Consider the following 26,581-nt stretch of genomic DNA (forward strand, 5'->3'; position numbering starts at 1 on the left):
GCTGTCAGACACATCCACCTTACTAACCGTTCCATATCTGCCATCCCTCTCTGCCAATCCCTCCACTGGCTTCCCACTGCCCAACGAATATATGTTGCGGTTAATGTTTTGAATTTTAAAGCCATTTATAACTCTGCCCCAAATTATCACCAATCTTGTCTCACAAATATCACCCAAACCGTCCTCTCCGCTCCTCCCAGAACCTCCTGCTCTCTAGCTCCCTTGTCTCCTCCTCCCATGCTTGTCTCCAGGACTTCTCCAGAGCTTCCCCCATCCTCTGGAACTCTCTACCCCAATCTATCCGACTATCGTCCTACTCAGCCCACGTTTAGGCAATCTCTGAAAACCCATCTCTTCAGGGAAGCCTATCCTGCCTTCAGCTAATAACTGAATCTTCTATTCCTCCTACCAGTCCATCCCCCACAGTTATTACCTTTTGTACCACCAGCACCACCCTCTTAGATTGCAAGCTCCAAGGAGCAGGGCCCTTCTAACCCTCTTGTATTAAACCGTATTGTTGCTGTATTGTCTCCCTTTATATTGTAAAGCGCTGAGCAAACAGTTGGCACTATATAAATCCTGTATAATAATAATAAAAATAATCTGACACATTTTTCCCAAACATCGCAAAAGATGCTAAAATTTCAATTCACTATCACCTTACGCTGTATTTACCTCAAAAAGTAAAAACACTTGGCGAAAACCTCATAAAATGGTGTAAAAGGTAATTCACTAAAGGAAATAAATAAATGGACAAGTTAAGTAGTAGTATGGAATGCAGAAATAGAACAGCCAATTTGGAGTAGTCTCTACCTTTTTGAGTCAGTCTCGCAACAGTAATGTATAGAAATCTAAATATGGAAAACCTGTGTTTGTCTTAGGGAGATTTGCCCTCTTTATTAGTCCCGTTTTCCATTATCATTAAAAGTGTCATTAATAGAAACTCCCAAATTTTGGGTTGTCCCCAGAAAAGTAAGGGAAATCTTCCAATGGAGACACTAGTTCTGATGACCTGGGGGCCCCCAAGGGACTCCTTTAATTTGTAGGGATTTCCTCTCATTTCCTGTTTTGGCCATGGGACAAGAAGTGAAGGTAAATCTCCCCAATGGGACACAGTAGCCAAAAAAAAAATTAATAGGTCTAATTTAGGAAAAATAGACAGTGCACTTTGCAAAGCTTGGTAAATGAGGTAAAGCTTCACTTTACAAAGAATACCCAATCACATGCAAGGGAAAAAAATTAGAAAATGCTAATTTTGCTTGCACATGATTGGATGATTGAAGTCAGCAGAGCTCCCCCTCATTTACTAAGCTCTGGAGTAAATGCACTTGCAAAGTGCTCAGTCTATGTGCCTTTAGTAAATCTACCCAATTACATGTACTAAAATATATCTATTTTCTCCTGTCATTTCGCCAGATTTTCAAAGACTTTTTTGTGTATATACTAGCATATACATCATTTGCTGTAAAAAACCTCCCAATCACTCTAAACATAATACAACGTACGTGTATATCACAATGGTCTAATCCCTTGTTAGAACATGTTATATGTAGCGGGCTACTTTATATTTTCAAAATTATTTTTAGAGATATATTTGGCTCAAATATTCACAAGACAGAATCAGATTAGAAATAGACATGTATTCTTACAAAGATGTGGAACTTGAGCGGTTAGGAGAGGGGTGTCATCCATTTGAAGGTTTGACATATAGATATCTGTGAGATAATTTCAAGACCATCAGAGAATGACAATAGCTATTCTCTAACACATCGGTTCTCAACCTGTGGGTCGTGACCCCTTTGGGGGTCGAACGACCATTTTACAGGGGTCGCCTAAGACCATCAGAAAACACATATTTCTGATGGTCTTAGGAACCAAGACACCGCTCCCCTATCTGTCTCCAGGCAATGTGTGGGCGGGATGACATGCCACCCCTGTCATTTGGCCACACCCCTGGGATCACTCAACAGCTCTGCCTCCTTGCCTGTGATTGGCCACTGGAACTGCAGCTCAGGAGAGGTACACAGGCGGCCAATCACCGGCGAGGAGGTGGAACTTGGAGAGGAGGAACCGAGCAGTAGTGCAAAGATCAAAGAAGATCGAGTGAGGGAGCGAGTGAAGAGGAGAGCGGCCGAAGAAGGAAGACAGCTGACCAGTAAGTGTCTGTAGTGTGCAGATGGTGCTGTTGCAGCCAAGTGTGCTGGCTGTAGATGGAGAGGGAGGGAGCGAGCACAGGCTGGAGCAGGGGTCAGCAAGGTAAGTATCATTTGTGTCAGTGGGAGGAATAGTGCCCCATCTTGGTGTCACTAACATCAATGATGGGGCACTATTCCTTCCAATGACACCAACGTTGGGGCGCCATTCCCCCCCCCCCCCCCCCGACACCAATGAAGGGGCACTATTCCCCCCACTGACACCAATGATGGGGCACTATTCCCCCCACTGACACCAATGATGGGGCACTATTCCTCCCCCCCATTGACACCAATGATGGGGCACTATCCCCCCCCACTGACACCAACGATGGGGCACTATCCCCCCCCCACTGACACCAACGATGGGGCACTATCCCCCCCCCCACTGACACCAACGATGGGGCACTATTCCCCCCCCCCCCACTGACACCAAAGATGGGGCACTATTCCCCCCCCCACTGACACCAATGATGGGGCACTATTCCCTCCCCCCACTGACACCGATGGGGCACTATTCTCCCCCCCCCCCCACTGACACCAATGATGGGGCACTATTCCCCCCCCACTGACACCAACGATGGGGCACTATTCCCTCCCCCCACTGACACCAATGATGGGGCACTATTCCCTCCCCCCACTGACACCGATGGGGCACTATTCCCCCGCCCCACTGACACCGATGGGGCACTATTCCCCCCCCCCCACTGACACCAATGATGGGGCACTATTCCCCCCCCCCCACTGACACCAATGATGGGGCACTATTCCCCCCCCATTGATAGCAGTGATAAGGCACTATTCTCCCACCCCCCCACACTGACATAAATGATGGGGCACTATTCCTCCCACTGCAAAATTACAGTTATGAAGTAGCAACAAAAATAATTTTATGGTTGGGGGTCACCACAACATGAGGAACTGTATTAAAGGGTCGCGGCATTAGGAAGGTTGAGAACCACTATTCTAACAAGACAAAGTAGACCTGTCCAAAGATATAGCAGTGACTTTGCCAAATATCACAGCAACAAATTACTCCACTATTAATGTTCGATGTCAACCCAAAATGTGGGAAATTTTCCTATCACTTTCAGTGATAAAATCAAACAGTAACAAAAAGATTTATATAAAAAGAGTAGGGATTTTGTGAAATCACAATAAACCAGTCACCTGGCCAGGAAAAAGGGAATATTCCTTCAGGTCTGACAAGTCCACTGGCACATACATCCCCGATGAGTGTTCTCTGTCACCTTCCAGAATGACCGACTTGGAGTTCAACTTCCCATTACTGTCACAGGCAATCTGTCCAAGCACAGTCACGGTCTCCTAACAGAGAAATAAGGCAAGTTGTTATTCTTTTTTACATGGCTTTTTTTTTTCTCCCCCCCCCCAGCAGTAACACACACACACACACACACACACGTTTTGCAACTTTGCAGGCTTATAGGAAATGTTATTTTGCACCACATGCAAATGTTTATGTCAATTTAAAGCTGCATTCAATACAAAAGCAGAATTCAAATATAAGCAGTACAAAAAAAGTTAAGCTTTACATTGTAACCAGTTGGCGCTATGCAAGTTCTGTATAATAATAATAATGCTTACGTCAGCCTAAAAAAGAAAAAACACAAAACTGTGAAGACCAAGCCTTTCTGACACTTTATTTTGAACCCCCAAACATTACATACATATTACACACACACACTTTTTTTTTTAAGCAGAGGCCCTACAGAATAAAAATGATGGGTTTTGCATTTTTGTTTTTTTTTTTAGTGTCACATGGTATTTGCACAGTGGTTTTTCAAACACAAATTTACACCAAAAAAAACCTTAATAAATTTTAATGAGCACAAACACAATATAATACACATTTTTTTGTAAAATATAAAAGATGGTGTTACACCAAGTAAATAGATACCCAATATGTCATGCTTTAAATTTCTGCACGCTCGCGGAATGGGGCCAAACAGCAGTATTTAAAAATCTCCATAGGTGACACTTTAAAAGCCTTTACAGGTTACCAGTGAAGCGTTACAGAGGTCTGGTGCTGGAATTATTACTCTCGCTCAGACGTTCGCAGCAAGACTTCACATATGTGGTGCAATCGCATTTATGTATGCGTGCAGGACCAACGTGTGCGTTCAGCTTTGAGCGCAAACACCAGGGGACTGGTTTAGCGCTGCACTATTTATTTATTTATTGTATTGGACTCACATTGGTAGGAGGTTAAGTGTCAGCAGCTATAGGGATAGGGCCTCATTCTTAGCGCAGGAAGTGTTTTTATAATTTATTAAGGATTTATATAGTGCCAACAGTTTGCGCAACACTTTACAATATAAAAGGGAGACAGTAAAGTTACAATACAATAAAAAATAAGAGGATTTAGAGGGCTCTATGAGAGCTTACAATCCAATAAGATGGGGCAAGTGGTACACAGGGTTATAACAGAGAGGATGATGTGATGGAAGTGATAAATGTCTAGTATGAGGCTTCCCTGAAGAGATGAGTTTTAATGGATTGCCTAAAGGCAGCCAAAGTAGGGAACAGCCAGACAGATTGTGGTTAAGAGTTACAGATAATGGGAGAGGCTCTGGAGAAGTCCTGGAGACGAGCATGGGAGGGAGACAAGGGAGCTTGGGAGCAGAAAGTCATGAGAGTGGAGAGGACAATTTGGGTGATATTTGGAGAAAATATTGGTAATGCAACTGGGGGGCAGAGTTGTGAAAAGGTTTGTAGGTTGTTCATATTCCAAATTTAATTCGCTGGGTAATCGGAGGCCAGTGGTGGAATAGCCACTCAGATGGCTTTTACATAAAAGTAAATCACCTCCTGTAAGAAACCATACCGGGAGGATGCCTGTAGCTGCAGGTATCATCCTGGTATACCAGTTGAAAGTCGCAATGTAAATATACGCATTGTGATCTTCAAGTAGTTAAGACGCAGATGTTGAGTGCAAACCCTACTGGCCAATCACAGTCCTTGTTCTGGGGACCAATCAAATGGCAGTAACTTCAATAAATCTTGTGAATAGTTGGAGGAAAGAAGTGCAATTGTAGATTGTGTTAATATTGTTAGTATTTCTTTAAATTTAACATGTAGATAGTAAAGTGCAGCAATGGCACCAAAGAAAAGCAGTGATTGGTCAAACACAAAAAGGACCAGAATTGTTTTATGTGAATTGGGTCTTCCTTATGCTGAAATTGCAAGGTAAGTAAGTGGGTCAGTGACATCTGGTGTACAAAAGTGCTGTTTACGTTAACAGGAAACAAAGTCACTGACTCAAACCAGGCAAAGGTTGAAAAAAGTGCATAAAAGCAACTGATGACAGAATACAAAGACTGTCTGAAGGACAGAAAAATGTCATGAGGCCACCAGAGCTGAATTGTGTTGATTCCATGAGATGTCGATGTGTGATGCAGTTTTAAACAATAATGGCTACCCTTCTAAGTACATTGAAACAATAAGTGCATTACAGTATATTCTGTATGATTTCAGTATTCCCTGCATAATGTTTTGCATTCTATATCGTTTGCATTCTGTTGTTTGAATTGTAATTCAGCGTTAAATTGTCTTTAAATTGACATATAAAACATTTACATTTGGAGCAAAATAACATTTCCTATGCGCCTGCAAATTTGAAAAACACCATACATATACAGTGCTCAGAATAAATGAGTACACTCCTTTTGAAAAGTAAGATTTTATTCAATATCTCAATGGACACAAAAACAATTTCAAACATTTTGACAAAACTGAGCTTTATAGAACATTCGTTTAGCTCATTACATGAAAGTAAGTCAGTTTTACTCAAAATTAGTTGATGCAAAAATTAACACACCCCACAAAAAAAAAAAACTACTACATCTAGTATTTCGTATGACCTCCATGATTTGTAAGGACAGCACCAAGTTGTTTAAGCATTGAATGAACAAGTTGGTGACATAATGCAACACAAATCTTTTTCCATTCTTCAAGAACGACCTCTTTTAGAGTTTGGATGCTGGATGGAGAGTGATGCTCTACTTAGCTCTTCAGAATTCCCCATAGGTGTTCGATTGGGTTCAGATCAGGAGACATACCTGGCCACTAGATCACTTGCACCCTGTTTGTCTTCAGAAATGGAACAGTGGCCTTAGATTTGTGTTTTGGATCATTGTCATGTTGGAAAAGTGCAGGATGACCAAGGGCATGAAGTGATGGTAGCATGTTCTGTTTCAATATAGAGCAGTACATCAATGAATTCATGATATCATCAATGAAATGCTTCTCCCCAACACCGGCAGCATTCATGCAGCCCCACAGAAGGACACTGCCACCACATTTCACTGTAGGCACCATGCATTTTTCTTTCTACTCCTCACCTTTGCAACACCATACAGTTTTTAAGCAATCAGTACCAAAAACCGTTATCTTGGTCTCATCACTCCAAAGTACAGAGTCCCAGTAGTCTTCTTATTTTTCCAACATGGGCCTTTGCAAATTTTAGGTGGATTTTATTGTGCATGGACTTTAGGAGAGGGTTCCTTTGTGGACAACACCCATGCATGCCATTCATTTGCAGTATACACCGTATTGTGTCATGGGAAACAATCACCCCAGTTTGGCTTTCTACATCCTTAGCCAACTGCAGTGAACTTGCATGTCGATTTTCATCAACCCTTCTCATCAGAGGACTCTCCTGTCGAGGTGTTTAACTTCCGTGGTCGGCCTGGACTGCTCATTTTTGTTACAGTATTCTACCTGATAAGTAAAGCTTTACTGATCTTCTTGTAGCCTTCACCTTTCTTGTGTAAAGAAATTATTTTCCCTTTCTCAGATCTGGTGACATTTCTCTTCCATGTGAAGCCATTGCTGACAGCATGAAATGGGAAAGTGTTTTCTTTGTTAAGTAACGCCCTTTTATAATAAGCTGTCTGCTGGAGACCTGTTTAATGAATAATTAGACTCACCTGTAGTTGAATTCTTGTTAATTAGGATCTTGTTGTCTAAAATTCAGCTTTGCTCCCAAGACTTTCATTGGGGTGTATTCATTTTTGCAACATGGTTTTGAATGAATTGGTTAGGAGAAATACTTTGTGTGTGCAAATTAACAAATCTTGTTTGCAATCAATGGCCTGCATTTGTGGGAGTATTTTGCAGTATAGTGTCCCATAGAAAATTTGGATACTGAAAGGAAAGCAAAGGTTTTCTGAAATCTGTTGGGGTGTACTCCCCACCCTTTGCAGTTTTAACAGCTTCAACTCTTCTGGGAAGGCTGTCCACAAGGTTTAGGAGTGTGTCTATGGCAGTGTTTCTCAATTCCAGTCCTCATGGACCCCCAACAGGTCATGTTTTCAGGATTTCCCTCAGATGAAACAGCTGTGGTAATTACTAAGGCAGTGAAACTGATCAAATCACCTGTGCAAAATAATGGAAATCCTGAAAACATGACCTGTTGGGGGTCCATGAGGACTGGAATTGAGAAACACTGGTCTATGGGAATGATTAACCATTTTTCCAGAAATGCATTTGTGAGGTCAGGCACTGATGTCGGATGTGAAGGCCTGGCTCACAGTCTCCGCTCTAATTCATCCCAAAGGTGTTCTATCGGTCAGATTGAGGTCAGGAGTCTGAGCAGTCCAGTCAAGTTCCTCCACCCCAAATTCGCTCATCCATGTCTTTATGGACTTTGCTTTATGCACTGGTGCGCAGTCTTGTCAGAACAGCAAGGGGCCATCCCCAAACTGTTCCCGCTAAGTTGGGAGCATGAAATTGTCCAAAATGTCTTGGTATGCCAACGCCTTAAGAGTTCCCTTCACTGGAACTAAGGAGCCAAGCCCAGGCCCTGAAGAACAACCTCACACCATAATCCCCTCCTCCACCAAACTTTACACTTGGCACAATGCAGTCAGGCAACTACCGTTCTCCTGGCAACTGCCAAACCCAGACACGGCCATCGGACTGCCAGAGAAGCATGATTGGTCACGCCAGAGAACACATCTCCACTGCTCTAGAGTCCTCTGGCGGCGTGCTTTAACCTCTTGCCGACCGCGCATAGCCGAATGACGGCTTCATCGCGGCCGGCCAGTTCTGAGTGGACGTCATATGACGTCCTCCCAGAACGCGCTCTCCTGCGCGCCCCAGGGGGCGCGCACCCGGCGATCTCCGCGATCGCTGTGTCCTACGGACACAGCTGATCACGTGATGTGGTGAAAGGCCGATCCCACCGGCCTTTTACCACGTGATCAGCAGTGTCCAATAACACGCTGATCACAGGGAAATGCAAGTGCCGGTTCTCGGCTGCACTTTCCTCACGCTGTCAGATCGTGAGGAAAGTACTGCCGAGAACCGGCAGTTGTCAGAGCGGGGATCGGCACCGATCATCAGGGCACTGATGATCAGTGCCCTGATGATCGGTGCCCAACAGTGACACCCGCAAGTTCCGCCCAGCAGTGCGCCCACTAGCCCCGCCCACCCGTTCCCAGCAGTGCCCCCACCTGTGCCCAGCAGTGCACCCACCTGTGCCACTCTGCAGTGCCACCTACCTGTGCCCAGAAGTGCCACCTACATGTGCCCAGCAGTGCCACCCAACTGTGCCCACCCACCTGTGCCCACCAGTGCCACCCACCAGTGCTGCCCACCAGTGCCACCCACCAGTGCAGCCCACCAGTGCTGCCAGTCAGTGCCACCAGTCAGTGCCCAGGGGTTGTGCCAGCCAGTGCCGCCAGTCAGTGCCCAGAAGTGATGCCAGTCAGTGCCGTCTATCAGTGCCGCCTATCAGTGCTGCATATCAGTGCCGCCTATCCGTGACCCCTAATTAGTGCTGTCTATCAGTGCCGCCTATCCGTGCCACCTCATTAGTACTGCCTATCAGTGCCCTTTAGTGCTGCCTATCAGTGCCGCCTATCAGTGCCCATCAGTGCCGCCTCATCAACGCAAATCAGTGAAGGAGAAAAAATACCTGTTTGAAAAATTTTATAAAAGAAACAAATAAACTTTTTTTTTTTTTCAAATTTTTTGCACATTTTTTAATTTATAGCGCAAAAAGTAAAGCGCCCAGTGGCGATTAAATACCACCAAAAGAAAGCTCTATTTGTGAGAAAAAAATGATCAAAATTTCATATGGGTACAATGTTGCATGACCGCGCAATTGTCAATCAAAGTGCGGCAGCGCTGAAAGCTGAAAATTGGCCTGGTAAGGAAGGGGGTATAAGTGCCTGGTAGGCAAGTGGTTAAACCACTACATCTGACGCTTTGCATTGCACTTGGTGATGTAAGGCTTGGATGCAGCTGCTCGGCCATGGAAACCCATTCCATGAAGCTTTCTACGCACTGTTGTTTTGCTAATGTGAAGACAACATGAAGTTTGGAGGTCTTTAGCTATTGACTGTGCAGACAGTTGGTGACTTCTGCGTACTGTGCACTTCAGTATGCGTTGACCTCACTCTGTCATTTTACGTGGCCTACATCTTCGTGACTGAGTTGCTGTTGTTCCCAGTTGCTTCCACTTTGTTATAATATCATTAACAGATGACCGTGGAATATTTAGTAACAAGAAAAATTCACGGATGGACTTATTACACAGGTGGCAACCTATCACGGTACCACGCTTGACTTCACTGAGCTCCTGAGAGCAACCCACTCTTTCAGAAATGTTTGTAGAAGCAGACTGCATGCCTAGGTGTTTGATTTTATACACCTACGGTTTGGACACACACACACACACACACACACACACACACACACACACACACACAGTATCTCACAGAAGTGAGTACACCCCTCACATTTTTGCAAATATTTTATTCTATCTTTTCATGTGACAACACTGAAAAAATAACACTTTGCTACAATGTAAAGTAGTGAGTGTACAGCTTGTATAACAGTGTAAATTTGCTGTCCCCTCAAAATAACGCAACACAGCCATTAATGTCTAAACCGCTGGGAACAAAAAAGCGAGTACTACAGAAACACAGCTACCTACATGATGTGGAACATACCTCATTACAAGAAAATTAGTCCACCTCACAATTTTACTGTTTTGTTAATGTATATACATACAGCTCTGCAGAAAATATCATTTAGATTAGACTTACTTGAGCTGGAAAAGATACTGAAGTAAATTCTTCAATCTGGAAATGATTCTTCAGTGCTTCACCAAGTTCTTCTATTTTACAGTTTACAACTATTGGTAGCAAAAAAAGAAAGCAATAAGGGGAGCGATCATCACCTACCCTACACAATAAACTTTCTGACTTAACTAATGAATCTCCAGATGTAATATTGTATTCTTTTTTCTTTAATAATCAAACAATTGTTTACTGAAACAAAAAACGGGATTTTTGGTTAACCAGTAAAATCCTCTTCTAGAAGTACACCACAGGACATCTTCATCTCATTTATGATAGGGTTCTGCTGCCACCTTCAAGTGACTGAACAAGATATACTGCTACAGGGCGGCTCTGCTGCGCAAAATCACATAAAATACCTGATTTTGCATTTTCAGGAGAGGGGGCACGCGCTGCTATTGCCTGCCGGGGATGTCAATCACCGGGTTCTGGCCAGGACTCGATAGTTGGCAAAGCTGAGAGGGGAGAGATCTGTGTATAAAACATCACAGATCTCTTTCCTGTCAGCATGGACGTGCTGCTTTGTATCTCTCTGCACAGCAGAGAGATACAAAGCAGCAGGTCTCCCAAGTAAAGCACCACACAGTAAAACACACAGAGCACACTGTTAGCCCTTTGATCACCCCAGATGTTAAACCATTCCTGCCCAGTGTCATATGTATAGTGCCAGTGTTATTATTAGCGCTAATCACTGTATTAGTGCCCGCTGCAGTCCGCAATAAGTAACTGATTGCCGCTATTACTAGTATAAAAATAAATAAAATAAATGAAAATTTCCAGTATACACACACACCATTTGTAGATGCTATAACCTTTCACATAAACCAATTGATATACACCTGAAGAAATTTTATTTTTTATATTGGATATGTTTTATAGCAAAAAAAGTCAAAAATAGTTTTTCTTGTCAGTCTTTTTGTTTATAGGTCAAAAAACAAAGACAGAGGTGATCAAATACTACCGAAAGAAAGCTCTATTTGTGGAAAAAAATGACAAATTTCATTTATGTACAGCGTTGCATGACCATGCAGTTGTCATTTAAAGTAACACGGTGCAGCATCGCAACAAATGGCCTGGTCAGGAAGGGGGGTAAATCCTCTGTAGGGCAAGTGGTTAAAAAAAAAAAAAAGAATACACACACACACACACACACACACACACACACACACTGCATTAAGGAGGGTTTCAGTTTTTTTACAAGCTATAAACCACAGAGGGTTTTCTTTATCATACATCTCAAGACATAGGACATCTAGGTAAAAAAGGACCACTGACGCCATAAAACCACCTTATCACTGTGTGAAATACTAGAACAGGTTCCTTACAGGAAGAGCAGCCCATTCCAAAACTCTGTGATTCGAAAGTAATGGCAACCAGAATAACTTTCTAATGCTGAAGGACCAAATGTCCAATATACCGAATGGGAACAAAATTTCTGCAAGACAGAAAGTGCCAAGCTGGTGTTCTACAAAGTCATAACCATTGGAACAATACACGTGACATCTTGCACAGCTATGCACCAATTAGGTCTCTGGAAAAAAGAAAAAAAAAATAGACCACCAAGGCTGAAATCTGACCCAGGACCACACTCAAGACCAGTCCTGGATTAACTCCAAACTGGAGAATGCCATGATACAACCCACACCATACTTGTGAGGGTAAATTCACCTAGCCTTACACCAAGTAAAATAAGATTTAAAGCGTTAATGTTACTAAACCCAGACCCTGCATTCACTATATCTGGTCTTCCACAGTGCACAAAACATGGAAACGCAATTATTTTAGTAAATATAAACTGCTAAATACCTTTCCTCACCAGCAGTATACAGCAGTCATGTGACTTCCATCAGTGACCAGCCAAGCACTGGTTAATGTTGTAGGAGGAGGAGTTTTCATTCTCCTCTGACTGTCCTATGAGACTGCATGATCCCTGACCCTCTGTCCGGACAACGCTGATTGGCCTTGTGCCGATCACATGCATCCTCCCAAAAAATAAATAACTCACTCTCTAGCAATACACACCAAACTAAGCATCATTGTTGCTCTACGGCAGAAGGACTGGGGACAGCAACCGCAGGGGAAGATCAGAGAAGACAGGATCAAACATCCTTTATACAGAATGCAGATGACTAACCCCTTAGGTTCCACACTGAGTATAACAAGCATGCTTTACTGCATACACAGACTGATTTTACCGTTGTGGGTTTAGAAATAGGAAGTCCTAATGGAAATCCTCTTTGAAATTGCCTTCTGATACATCAGTAGGTTAGGAATTACCCCCTTGTCTCTCAATATTGTGGCTTCAACAGCCTAACAGCTAGAGCCAGCAATTGTAAAAAAGGTATGCAAGATCGGAACTAGTGACGGGAGGTTGAGAGGATTCAGAAGGGTCCAAGGGTCCCTCCACCGAGATGTTCACAATGTCAGAGCACCAAGTTCTCAGGGGCCAAGCCAGGCGATCAGACTCATTGGAATTGCTTTCACTCAAAACCTGCAAAGCAGATGAGGAGGAAGCTGGTGTTTAGTGACACATAGAGCACTGGTTTCCGACAAAAAAAAAAAAAATGTTGCTTGCCCCCCTTTGATACTTGCTGTGATTTGTAGACCCACAGAAGAACGTCAGTGCTGTGATCTGTAGCCCCACAGTTGAGGTCACACGGTGCAACCCGTAGTCCCCCCAAAAAACAGAACACTTGTTCTGCTGTGACTTATATTCCTGTGACCTGTAGTCATACATTGGAAGCTACTCTGCTGTGACCTGTAGTCCCAAAGGAAAGGCACGTGTTCTGCTTTGACTTGTCTCACTAAAGGACATTCTTCTGTAACCCATAGTTCCCCCAGAGCTCTCACACTGCCGATGGATGGACATACAATTCATAAAGAAAGACAAAACACTGCACTTGGGTAAGAGAATAGTAGCTGCCAGCACCAACAGTTTGGATACATAAACTCAAAAACCAAGTAAAATAATAGAGTGCAGGGCAATAAAGACACTCTAAAATATGTACTGTAAAAAAAAAAAAAACCTACAGTTGCAAGAAAAAGTATGTGAACCCCTTGGGATTACGTGGAGTTTTGCATGAATTGGGCATAAAATGTGCTCTGAACGGCATCTAAGTCACAACAATAGAAGAACACAGTCTGCTGAACATAATACTACACAAACATTAGATGTTGCCATGGTTTAATTGCACATAACATGTAAACATTCACAGTGCAGGGAGGAAAAAGTATGTGAGGCCCTAGCTTAATGACTTCTCCCAGAGCTAATTGGAGCCAGGAGTGAGCCAACCTTGACTCCAATCAGTGTGATGATACTGGATGTGTTGCTGACAGCTGTCCTGCCCTTAAAAAACACACACCTGTTTTGGGTTTACTGGTTTCAAGAAGCACTGTCTGATGTGAACCATGCCGTGCAGAAAAGAGCTCTCAGAAGACCTACGATCAAGAATTGTTGACTTGCATGAAGCTGGAAAGGGTTACAAAAGTATCTCCAAAAGCCTTGATGTTCATGTGTCCACGGTAAGACAGACTGTCTACAAATGGAGAAAGTTTAGCACTGTTGCTACTCTCCCTAGGCGTGGTCGTCCTGTAAAAATGACTGCAAGAGCACAGCACAGAATGCAGCATGAGGTAAAGAAAAATCCCAGAGTGTCAGCTAAAGACCTACAGAAATCTCTGGCACATGCTAACATTTTTGTTTATCTACAATAAGGAAAACATTAAACAAGAATGTATAGGTAGGTAATAGAGCGCTGGGAGTACATAAGTGAAGCAGCTAGCATAAAAGGTAACCTTGGGACCCAGATAGAAACATGAAAAAATAAATATGCAGCGCTTTTGAAATTAAATATGAACAAGCATAAAAAACAGAACATGAACAGCATAACTGCATGGCAAATTCAGTCCATATTGCATGGTGCGATAAAGTGATAGGTGCAATTGTCCCAATAATTCATGTTCAGAGAAATTCGTGACTCTTGTGATCTCGTGATTTGTACAAATAATGCACTAACCAGATAGCGCAACCAATGCGCATGGAGCAATTAAGACCCGCTCCTGGTGCTCTGGACTTGTAGTATTAGGAGGATGTCATCTGCAGGTTTGGCCACCAGATGTCATCAATCCAGGTATATGGGTAAGTCATCCACCAGAGAGATCATCAGCGGGGGAGGGGGTGATCATGCATCATTCCCAAATGGACGTAACCTTCAAAAGCGGGCTCCCATAACATAGATGAGACCCAGAGAAGCCTCTGATAGTGTAGTATGTTTATTAAGTAAAAACTTACACCAGATACAATTGGAGGAAAAACTTACATCAAAGCAAGGTCAGGCCACCAGGGTGTCAATCAGGATGGCTTAGTGGTATGCATACACAGGTCAAGGGCACCTCCCTAACGCGTTTCGTGTGCAAAACACTTCCTCAGAGGGAGTGTGCCCGTGATAAATGATACTGCTTTTATAGAAAGGTAATTGGCGCGCTTTTGAGCGATCTAGCGCCGCCAATTACGGTTCGCGCATGCGCACTGGCGACTTGGCGGCCATTTTACCGGTGCTTTTAGTATGGACGGAGAACGGACTCTCGCGCATGCGCAGTGAGCGCTCGCGGCCATTTTCCAAGAGTTCCTAAGTAGGGAAGGCATTCGCGTTTGCGCTGTGAGCGTTCACGGATGCCATTAAACAAGAATGGAGTACATGGGGGGACACCACGGAGGAAGCCATTGCTGTCCAAAAAGAAGATTGCAGCACGTTTGAAGTTTGAAAAGAGCACCTGGATGTTCCACAGCACTACTGGCAAAATATACTGTGGACAGATGAAACCAAGATTGAGTTGTTTGGGAAGAACACACAACACTATGTGTGGAGAAAAAAAGGCACAGCACACCAACATCAAAACCTCATCCCCACTGTAAAACATGGCGGAGGGAGCATCATGGTTTGGGGCTGCTTTGCTGCCTCAGGGCCTGGACGGATTGTTATTGATGGGAAAATGAATTCCAGAGTTTATCAAGACATTTTGCAGGAAAACGTACGACCATCTGTCCGCCAACTGAAGCTCCGCAGAGGATGGGTGATGCAATAGGACAATGACCCAAAGCATACAAGTAATTCAACAAAACAATGGCTGCAACAGCACAGAATACGCCTTCTGGAGTTGCCCAGTCAGAGTCCTGACCTCAACCCGATTGAAATGCTGTGGCATGACCTTAAGAGAGCGATTCAAACCAGACATCCCAAGAATATTGCTACACTGAAACAGTTTTGTGAAGAGGAGTGGTCCAAAATTACTCCAGATCGTTGTGCAGGTCTGATCTGCAACTACAGGAAATGTTTGGTTGAGGTTATTGCTGCCAAAGGAGGGTCAACCAGTTATTAAGTCCAAAGGTTCACATACTTTTTCCTCCCTGCTCTGTGAATGTTTACATGTTATGTGCAATTAACCATGGCAACATCTAATGTTTGTGTAGTATTATGTTCAGCAGACTGTGTTCTTCTACTGTGACTTAGATGACGTTCAGAGCACATTTTATGCCCAATTCATGCAAAACTCCACATAATCCCAAGGGGTTCACATACTTTTTCTTGCAACTGTATATGTGATATGAAACAAACAAGTGAAAAAAAAAAATTCAATATAAAAGACTCTTTTCAAAGTCCATAAACTGTGATTGAAGCAGTTAAAGTGCAGAGGTGCAAGGAATAGTCTTAATATTATTTTTATAATGCAGGATTTATATTGCAATAAAGAAAATGCCACCATGTTTGTTGCAAAAAGTTCACGTATTAAACTCCAGCGGGAAGAAATGTACCCGGCCCAGAACATACTACAGCTTCTTACCAGAAAGTAATGACCCTTGTGTATACAGATAGGTCTGACAACACTTCAGGGGACTAAGAAATCCCATCCACCATCTAACCAGCTGGTGAATGCATAAGTATGCCTCCAAAGTTGCTCAAAAACAAGATGCAAAAAACACATCCATAGTGTAAAGCCGTTTGAAAAAATGTATTAGGAAGTAGATAAAACACTCACAATTAAAAAAAAAGCTGACAGACTTCACAGGCACAGCAGTAATACCAGATGTGGCATTCCTATGGGTTGCTGCAAGTCATACATTGGCCACCAGCCAATCATGCTCCACGTGTGCGATGACATCACCGAAGGCCCCAGAGATAACGTTGTCTGAGGGACGGGCTAAAAGGCGAGTCATCACGCTATGGTAGTTTTCCATTACCATTAAATAATTTTGCAGCCAAGAAGGACCACACAGCATCACCACAGGACTGAAAGATAGTAGCACAAAGATGGCCCACTAATACCCATAGGAAGAGAAATACAGTGGTACCTTGGTTTACGGACGCCTCTGTTAACGTAATTTTCGGTTTACGAATGAAAATCCATTGATAATAATGTCTCGGTTTACAAAATTTTCCCGCAATATGAAGCAAGTTTCCCCAGGATGCATTGCGCCTGGGAGGTTTATAGCACCACCCCTGTGCATGCTGGAGTCTGTGGAAAGGTAGGGAGCTTAGCTTTGTCGTTTGCATGCCTTTTATTGAGAGTTCTGCATTGTGGGTTGGTTTCCATGCCAGCTCATGTGGACAGATTTTTGGGGCTTTCATTAGAGATGAAAGAGAACATAACTGGGAGAGATGCAGCCAAGGAAGTCACCAGGGTCTTCAAGCAACGACCACCTGTTCTGGAGGAGGTCGAAAGGTTGCTCCTGCTCTGGGTTAAAGAGAAGCAGTGTGTAGGGGACACAGTGACTGAGGCGATCATCTGCGAAAACGCCAAGGCCTTGCACACTGATCTCCTCGACCAAAAGCCAGGAACGTCAGCCGATGCAGAAGGCTTCAAGGCGAGCAGGGGGTGGTTCGAAAGGTTCAAGAGTAGATCTGGCATGCACAGCGTGGTCAAGCATGGAGAGGCCGCAAGTTCCTATGTTGCTGCAGCTGAGGAATTTGCTACCGAGTTCCTGGAGGTCATGGTTTCAGAGGGCTACCTTCCTCAGCAGGTCTTCAACTGCAAGGAGACTGGGCTCTTCTGGAAGAGGATGCCGAAGCGTACCTTCGTCACGGAAGAGGAGACTTCATTGACTGGCAACAAGCCAATGAAGGACCGTCTCACCCTCCTGTTCTGTGCCAATGCCAGTGGGGAACTTAAAATCAAGCCCCTGCTTGTCCACCACTCAGAGAACCCACGGGCCTTCAAGAAACACAAGGTGAAGAAGGAGCAGTTGAGCGTTTTGTGGAGGTCCAACCCAAAGGCTTGGGTCACACGCCTAGTTTGTGCAGTAGGTCAATCTGGTTTTTGGTCCTGCTGTCAAGCAGTACCTTGTGGACAATAACTTGCTGCTCAAGGCTGTGCTGCTCATGGACAATGCTCCTGCTCATCCTCCAGGCCTCGAGGAGGACTTGCTGGAGGACTTTAACTTCATCACGGACGTGTTCCTTCCGCCTAACACCACCCTACTACTCCAGCCAATGGACCAGCAGATCATCTCCAATTTTAAACAACTCTACACAAAGGAGCTTTTCCAGCGATGCTTTGCGATGACAGATCGGTCAAGTCTCACTCTCCATGAATTTTGTAGAAAAAAAAGTTTGACATAGTGAGCTATCTGCAGATTATCACCATTGCCTGGGCCGGGGTCAGCCAGAGAATCCTAAATTCTGCTTGGCGCAACCTGTGGCCAGACTGTGTTGTGACACCTAACTCCTATGCTTCTGCACCAGAGTCAACAGTGTTGGAGGAGATTGTTTCCTTGGGGAGAACCATGGGGCTGGAGGTGACTGAGGAGGATGTCTGTGAGCTGGTGGAGGGACACAACAGTGAGCTAACCACCAAGGACCTGGTGAAACTGCAGAAGGAGGCGATGAAGGAGCTGATCTCATTTGAGGAGGAAACGAGTGAGGAACAGCTCTCTTCCAGGGAACTCAAGGAGGCATGCCAAATGTGGGTAAACCTACAGACTTTTGTACAGCAGCACCACCCAGATAAGGCTCTAGCCCAGGGACTTGTGAACAGTTTTGACACAGACATCATGTCCCCTTTCCGACGGATGCTTAAAAAGCGCTGGAGGCAGCAAACAATGGAAAGGTTCTTACTAAAACAGCCTAGACATAAAGAACCTGCTTGTGTTAATGTTGCCCAGTTGCCCTGCTCCTCCTCCTCTTCCAAAAAGAGCTGAAATTGTTTTGAAAAGTTTGCCATGTTTTAAAAGTTCATGTGTGATGCTTTAAAAGTTGAAGTTGGATGTTTGAAATGTTATTGCTTGATTAATCATGTCCCTGTACAGTATTTATGCCTTTAACCGGTTCCCGCCTGGCCTATGGCTGAATTGCAGCCAGCAAAAACCCTCGTCCCTCCGGTTTGCATGCCAGCAGAGCTGCGATCTGTCACCGGCTGTGTACCTCGGACACGGCCGATGACAGATCTGTGTACTGGCTCGGTTGCCAGTACCATGTGACCTGCTGTGACCAATCACAGCAGGTCACATGACAGTTGTATACAATGGATGGCTTCCTATCATGCCATCCATTGTATACAAGTTTGGCTAGCTGTGAATGGTCACAGCGATCACATGCACAAGCTGGGCCAATCAACGCCCAGCTGTGTCATGCGATTAGCTGTGGCCAAATCACAGTTAAGGAAAAAAAAAACCCTGAATGAATCCATTTCATTCAGGTAAATGATTGCTTATAGCAAAGTAATTCTTTGTTATAAGCAAATTGTGTAAAAAAAAAAAAAATATATAGATCACTTCCCCAAAGTAGTACGTTACTATGGTAACATTATACTACTTTGGTCATAGTGAAATATGAAAAAAAAATCTTTAAAAAGAAAAGAGAAAAAAGTAATACAAAATGATAATAAAAAAAAATTATCAATTTTTTTTCCATACTGTCACCAGTCAGTGTTCACCGCCACGCCGGTTATATGATGACACTGTACTGCACTGGTGACAGTATGTAAAAAAAAACAAATAGTGAAAATCTTTTTTTTATTTCTTCATTTCCGAAAAATGACAAAAAAATTACAACTTCAAAAAACTCGCCATGCCTGTTATGAAATATGTTGGACTGTATACTTTGCAAAAAGGGGTCATTTGGGGGATATCTGTACTGTTCTGACATTCTTGGACCTCAAGAAATTAGATTGGCTGTCAGAACTTCAGAGTTTGTAAACTCTATAACTTTCCTACAGACTAAATATTAAATACTAATTTGGGTTATTTTCACCAAAGACATGTAGTAGAATATATTTTGGCCTAAATATATGAAGAACAATTATTTATTTGCAAACTTTTATAACAGAAACAAAGAAAAACGTGTTTTGTCAATTTTTGGTATTTTTTTGTTAATTTAGCAAAAAATAAAAACCCCAGAGGTGATTAAATACCACCAAAAGAAAGCTCTAATTGTGTGAAGAAAATGAAAAAATTTTTAGTTTGGGTACAATGTTGTATGACCGCGCAATTGTCATTCAAAGTGTGAGCGCTGAAACCTGAAAATTGGACTGGGCAGGAAGGGGGTAAAAGTGCCCGGTATGGAAGTGGTTAAAGTGCACTTCATAAAGAGTTTTGAACAGATAATACTTTTTTTTTTCTTCTTTTTTTTTTCTGACCTCCAGAGCGGATTAATTGGTTTTCAATGCATTCATACGCGAAACCGCGTTTTGGTTTACGAATTTTTCGCAACACGAAAAGTCCCACAGAACAAATTAAATTCGTAAACCGAGGTACCACTGTATATCCAAAAGACTATGCCACCGACAGTGCCATCTAGAGAAAAGAAAAAAGCAAATACATATAAACATACTTAAAGCGGAGCTCCACCCAAAAGGGGAAGTTCTGCTTTAAGGACTGCTCTCCATTAAGGATTGGCACCTTTGGGGGGCGGGTGGGGAGCGGGTACCCGAATTCGACAGATACCCGCTCCCACTTCCAGTCCGATCGCCTAGGCCAGTGGTCGGCAAGCCGCGGCTCGCGAGCCACATGCGGCTCTTTACAAACTTAAATGCGGCTCTTCTGTGTGCCGGGCGCCCGCTCCCCTCCCTCCTCTTGGTCGGCCACCCCCCTCCCTCCTCTCGAGCGCCCGCTCCCCTCCCTCCTCTCGGGCGGCTGCCCCAAAAGTCAGGACTCTGCAGCTGTCAGGATGTAGGCGGGGCAGCCAGGATGTAGGCGGGGCAGCGTGACGAACTCCTCTCCTCTCACAGTCCACCCTGAAGACCAGAACGGCGCGGGAACACGGCGAGAAGAATGCGCGGAGCAAAGGTAAGTGAATAGACACAGGGGGGACTTGGGGACTTAATATGGGGGATGAATTACTATAGGGGGGATGAATTACTATAGGGGGGATGAATTACTATAGGGGGGATGAATTACTATATGGGGGATGAATTACTATATGGGGGATGAATTACTATATGGGGCATGTATTTTCAGTTTTAAAAATGTGGCTCTCAAAATAAATTTCAATCGTGGTTTTGGCGAGATTTGGCTCAGTTGAAAAAAAAGGTTGCCCACCACTGGCCTAGGCGATTGGAAGCGGAAGGTGTCCTCCCTCCCTGTAGTCTTTTGGGACACGCGACAGGTCCCAGAAGACTACAGGCCCATTCAAGAAGCGCAGCGCTATTCGCGCATGCGCAGTGGGTACCCAGCTGTGAAGCCACAAGCTACACAGCCAGGTGCCCACACCCCGGGACTGAGGGACAGGTAAGTGGCTGTTTTTTAAAAGTCAGCAGCTACAGTTTTTGTAGCTGCGGACTTATTTTTTTGACAGGGTGAGTGGAACTCCGCTTTAAAGTTAATAAAATTAAAATGCAATAATATAAATTAAAAAATAAGAATGAATATGTCCCACCTGGACACCTGTAAACACAATCCACAGAAATTAAATAAGAACAAAACTCCAGTAGAGGTTCATAAAACCAGATATAAATGATTGCTTACATTACAATCCATTAAAAAAAGGGGAACCTAACTTATTTACAAAACAATTCAAGTCCCAATCAATGCAGTGGCCAAAGGGGGTGCAAGTTTTCAAATAATAGATCCATCCTGTCTCAGATCTAGAGATAACTCTTATGTGGCATCCCCTCCAGTGTGAGTATACTTTTCTATTGCCACAAAAGAATACTCCCTGGGGTTTTGTTTTATGGTATGTTGCATAATGCTTGGATAGGTTGTAGCACACAAGTAGCATACGCATAGTGTATCCCATGTACTGGTTCCCAAATGGACATTGAATCATATAAATGACATATTCAGATGAACATGTCACAAAAGAGTAAAATGTCACAGGTTCAGCCAGTTTGATATGATTGAAAACAAGACAGACTTCTACCCTTAAAAAAGTTAGTCTGGCAAACAATACACTTGTGGCATGGAAAGAAACCTTTCATAGACTGGAAAAAAAAGTATTTTAAATACTGCTGCTCCCCTATATACACATCTATTGGCTGATGTGGAATTTTTGGGCCTAAGACTATTGTTCTTTAACCCCCCGACGCTGATCGTATGCAAATTAGCGGCCTCACAGAACTGGGCTTTTTTTCCGTGAAGCCGCTAATTTGCGTACCTGGCTTTGTGCTGTCAGTGAGAGCCCCGGGTCTCCTTCTGACAATCAGGACCCGGAAGTCCCTATTCCGGGTCACATGATCGCTGTGATTGGCTATCACAGTGATCAGTCACGGTGAAGTCCGCCCCCTTGTTTTCTCTCTCTGAATGGAGAGATATATTGTATCTCTCTCTGTCCTTTCAGAGAGTAAAAAAAGTGTATAAAAAAAATTAATAAAAATACCTGTATTAAGGTTTGATCTAGGTTAATGCCAGGGTTAGTGTTTGGGTCAAGGGTTTTTTTTTCTATGTTAATTTTTAAATTAGTAACAGTGTCAGTTAGTGGCAGGATATAGCGCTATATAAGTACCTGTAATAAATAAAATAAATAATTTTTAAAAAGCAAAATGTGCACTATTGTTTCTGGGCCGTACTACGGGTACAAACAACAACTAACATACACACATGTGGTATCGCTGCGAATGCCAGGAGCAGGAGAAATTCGTTTTTTTTTGTTTTTTTACAGCTAAATTAAAAAGAACTTTTTTTTTTTTTTTTTACAATTTTGGGTCAGGTTTTCCTTTGATATTAAAAAAAAAAAAAAAAAAAAACCCCAGGAGATATCCATTACCATTTACCACCAAATGAAAGCCAACTTTGTCCTGAAAAAAAAAAAAAAAACAAGGTATAATTCACCTGGATGTACAAAGTAGTTGTGATATGTACGGTTTTGCTAACATATAAAGTTGCAAAATTGTGCTTCGGCTTTAAGATTTGTTTTACCCTTAGGCACATAGGGGTTAACATCGGTCAATGATTTTTAAATACTTTTTTGATGGCAAAATGTTGGTTAGAAAAACTTGTAACCATAGCCCAACCAAACCTGCTGTTATCTACAGTATCTCCCAGAAGTGAGTACACCCCTCACATTTTTGTAATATTTTATTATATCTTATTATGGGACAACAATGAAGACACAACACTTTGCTACAATGTAAAGTAGTGAGTGTACAGCTTGTATAACAGTGTGAATTTGCTGTCTTCTCAAAATAACGCAACACAGCCATTAATGTCTAAACCGCTGGCAACAAAAGTGAGTACACCCCTAAGTGAAAATGTCCAAATTGGGCCCAAAGTGTCAATATTTTGTCTGGCCATCATTACAGTGTTCAACAAATTTTTATTTTTTGCCAGTTTTGGAAACAAAAGGATCCATTTCTTAATGAATTTCACATTCTGAGTTCAAATATAACAATGAAATTTGTCAATTGGCTCTAGTTTTTCTGTAAACGGAAAGTTTTCTACTATAGGCGTAATGACTACATAATGCACAATAATTAGATAGATGTCTTTCCACAAATATAAAGCAAGTGATATTGACTACATAACAAAGCCTAAATGGCATAATATATTGCATAGGATTACCAAGAAAAATTATAGCCATAAGCTAAGTTGAATCATTTTAATACTTAGGATTCTCACTAGTTTTGTCTTCAGTTTGTGTCGGTTTTGCTTCTCTTAGCCCTTTCCTCAAATACAAGAGAAAAGCCATCTCTTACAACTGCACGTGACTACACGCTTCAGGTTCTTCCTCACTTGACTCAACCACGAAGGATTCTGGTGCTTTAGGAATTGGTAGCCCCTCTCCATGAGGAACTAGACGTATTGCCGATGGAATATTTGGATAGTGCACAGATAACTTTTTCTTCTTATTTAGCCCTTTTACAATTGGAGGCACCATACAAAAGTAACAATTACCAACATGATCTGTTGGCTCTCTCCAAATCATTGGCACAGCGAAAGGCATAGATGCCTTTTTTCCATTCAACCATTGCTCCAGTGCCGTCCCACAAGAATTGCAGCATATATGTGGTGCCCAGCTCTTGTCCTGGTCTCCTAACTTGCAGCCAAAATACAAGTTGTAGGCTTTCTTAATCATTCCTGTTATCTTCCTTTTTTGTGAGATAAAAGTTATTTCACCGCAGATATAGCAGAAATTATCTGCTTTATTCACACAAGTTCGAGGCATTACTGAGTAGCCTATATAAGCATAAAACGAAATGTAAAGACGCTGTCGAACTACAGATACTGCAGCTTTTATGCAGTGAAGTGATGCAATTAAAGGCTAATATTGCATCATCTCAGTATACATGCAATTTTCTATTGGTCACCAGTATCAATTGCGCAATATGCAGCTGAAGTTGCATCATAATTTTGAATGGCTTACGTCATTAGATGGGTGAATATATCATGGAAACTAGAGCCAATCAACATTTTTTAGGGTCATTTTCGTTTTCAGCACCCCAAAATTATGTAAGATTAGCTAATTTTATGCCCAAAACTTTTTACCTGTTGAACAGTGTTATTTTCCAGCACTGCCCTAACCCTCTTGGACATGGAGTTCACCAGAGCTTCACAGGTTGCCACTGAAGTCCTCTTCCACTCCTGTATGATGACATCACGGAGCTGGTGGATGTTAGAGACCTTGTGCTCCCCCAACTTCTGTTTAAGGAAGCCTCACAGATTCTCAATAGGGTTTAGGTCTGGAGACATGCTTGGTCAGTCCATCACCTTTACCCTCAGCTTCTTTAGCAAGGCAGCGGTCGTCATGGAGGTGTGTTTGGGGTCATTATGTTGGAATACTGCCCTGCGGCCCCAGTCTCCGTAGCGAGGGGATCATGCACTGCTTCAGTATGTCACAGTACATGTAGGCATTCATGGTTCCCTCAATGAACTGTAGCTCCCCAGTGGTGGCAGCACTCATGCAGCCCCAGACCATGACACTCCCATAACCATGCTTGACTGTAGGCAAGACACACTTGTCTTTGTACTCCTCACCTGGTTGCTGCCACACACGCTTGACACCATCTGAACCAAATAAGTTTATTTTGGTGTCATTAGACCACAGGACATGGTCCCAGTAATCCATGTCCTTAGTCTACTTGTCTTCAGCAAACTGTTTGAGGGCTTTCTTGTGCATCATCTGTAGAAAAGGCTTCCTTCTGGGACGACAGTCATACAGACCAATTTGATGACGTGTGCGGCGTATGGCCTGAGCACTAACAGGCTGACCCTACACCCCTTCATCCTCTGCAGCAATGCTGGCAGCACTGATACGTCTATTTCCCAAAGACAACCTCTGGATATGACGCTGAACACGTGCACGCAACTTCTTTGGTTGACCATGGAGAGGCCTGTTCTGAGTGGAACCTGTCCCGTAAAACAGCCATATGGTCTTGGCTACCGTGCTGCAGCTGTTTCAGGGTCTTGGCAATCTTCTTATAGCCTAGGCCATCTTTATGTAGAGCAACAATTCTTTTTTTCAGATCCTCAGAGTTCTTTGCCATGAGGTGCCATGTTGAACATCCAGGGACCAGTATGAGAGAGTGAGAGCGATAACAGCAAATTTAACACACCTGCTCCCCATTCACACCTGAGACCTTGTAACACTAACGAGTCACATGACACTGGGGAGGGAAAATGGCTAATTGGGCCCAATTTGGACATTTTCACTTAGGGGTGTACTCACTTTTGTTGCCAGAGGTTTAGACATTAATGGCTGTGTGTTGAGTTATTTTGAGGGGACAGCAAATTTACACTGTTATACAAGCTGTACACTCACTACTTTACATTGTAACAAAGTGTCATTTCTTCAGTGTTGTCACATGAAAAGATATAATAAAATATTTACAAAGATGTGAGAGGAGTACTCACTTCTGTGAGATACTGTATATTGTCCCTAGGTTCACAAACTTGTAGGTATATTGTCCCTAGGTTCACAATCTATCCTTATCCATAACATCAACTTGGTATAGGACCCTATCCATACCACTGTCAATATAGCCTCTCTCTAAGAAAGGAATCTGGACTTTAAGATAGGGGCCTGTTCATAAGTCACTCAAGTTATGCCGAATGCATTGGAATCAGCTTTTTGATACACCATTATAAATTCATTTCGATCAGTTTTTGTGAAATACGTGGTCCTTGCCAACCTATCTCCCACCACTTGGATATTCAGATCCAAAAAATGGATGTGATGTCTTCTAGCTTCATGTTGTAGTGGGATGCCCTGCCATTTTGATTTAATCTCTGAAAGAAGACTTCTAGAGATGACACGTCACCTTGCCACAGGAGGAGGACATCATCAATGTACCTCCTCCATCCATTGCTGTAGCTGCCCTGGCAGTTTGCTCCAAATGGTCTCCTCCACAGGATCCCCAATTGGGGTACAATCTTCACTCATCAAGGCAGGCTCTGCCATAACAGCCCTCAGGAACTCCCCCCAGCTGAGGATCAGTACACTGGATCTGTATAGCACCCTGCCTGTTTGCAACTCAATACATCATTGCGCATGATCCACAGGGTCCAACATTGAAGGCTCCTCTGAGCATAGAAAAGCCATAGGAAATGGATTCGGAAAAAGCCAGTCTTCTGACCCCAGATGAGGTTGAGGAGCTAGCCATGTGTTTGTTCAGAGACTGCACACACATGATAATTAACTATGACACTTGTAAAACAACTGAAGCCTTGCCCAATGGGGAGAGATTATGCCTGGAAGTGTCCAATCCCCTGAAGGTGGCAACATAACCTTTTTTACACACACAAATAGAGCTTTGTTTGGTGGTATTTGATCACCAGTGGGTTTTTTTATTTTGTCATATACCGAAAATTAAAAATATATATATATATATATATATATATATATATATATATAATAT

The 26,581-nt window shown here is 43.0% G+C and overlaps 1 protein-coding gene across 1 annotated transcript in view; it reads right to left on the reverse strand.

Moving 5' to 3' along the window:
• LOC149441391 (DNA polymerase alpha subunit B-like) overlaps positions 1-26,581 on the reverse strand; it is a gene marked incomplete at its 3' end in the record, with an annotated part of 92,876 nt that overhangs the window by 14,808 nt on the left and 51,487 nt on the right. The window contains exons 8-9 of the mRNA XM_089657397.1: positions 10,268-10,356; positions 3,363-3,518 (exon numbers count right to left, since the gene is read on the reverse strand). Coding sequence (XP_089513523.1) covers positions 3,363-3,518; positions 10,268-10,356 — 245 coding nt within the window. The remainder of the gene's footprint in view (positions 1-3,362; positions 3,519-10,267; positions 10,357-26,581) is intronic.

Source organism: Staurois parvus, unplaced genomic scaffold, assembly GCF_062004578.1.
Source record: "Staurois parvus isolate SC_StPar_1 unplaced genomic scaffold, SC_StPar_1.0 ptg000989l, whole genome shotgun sequence".
NCBI classification, from domain to species: domain Eukaryota; kingdom Metazoa; phylum Chordata; class Amphibia; order Anura; family Ranidae; genus Staurois; species Staurois parvus.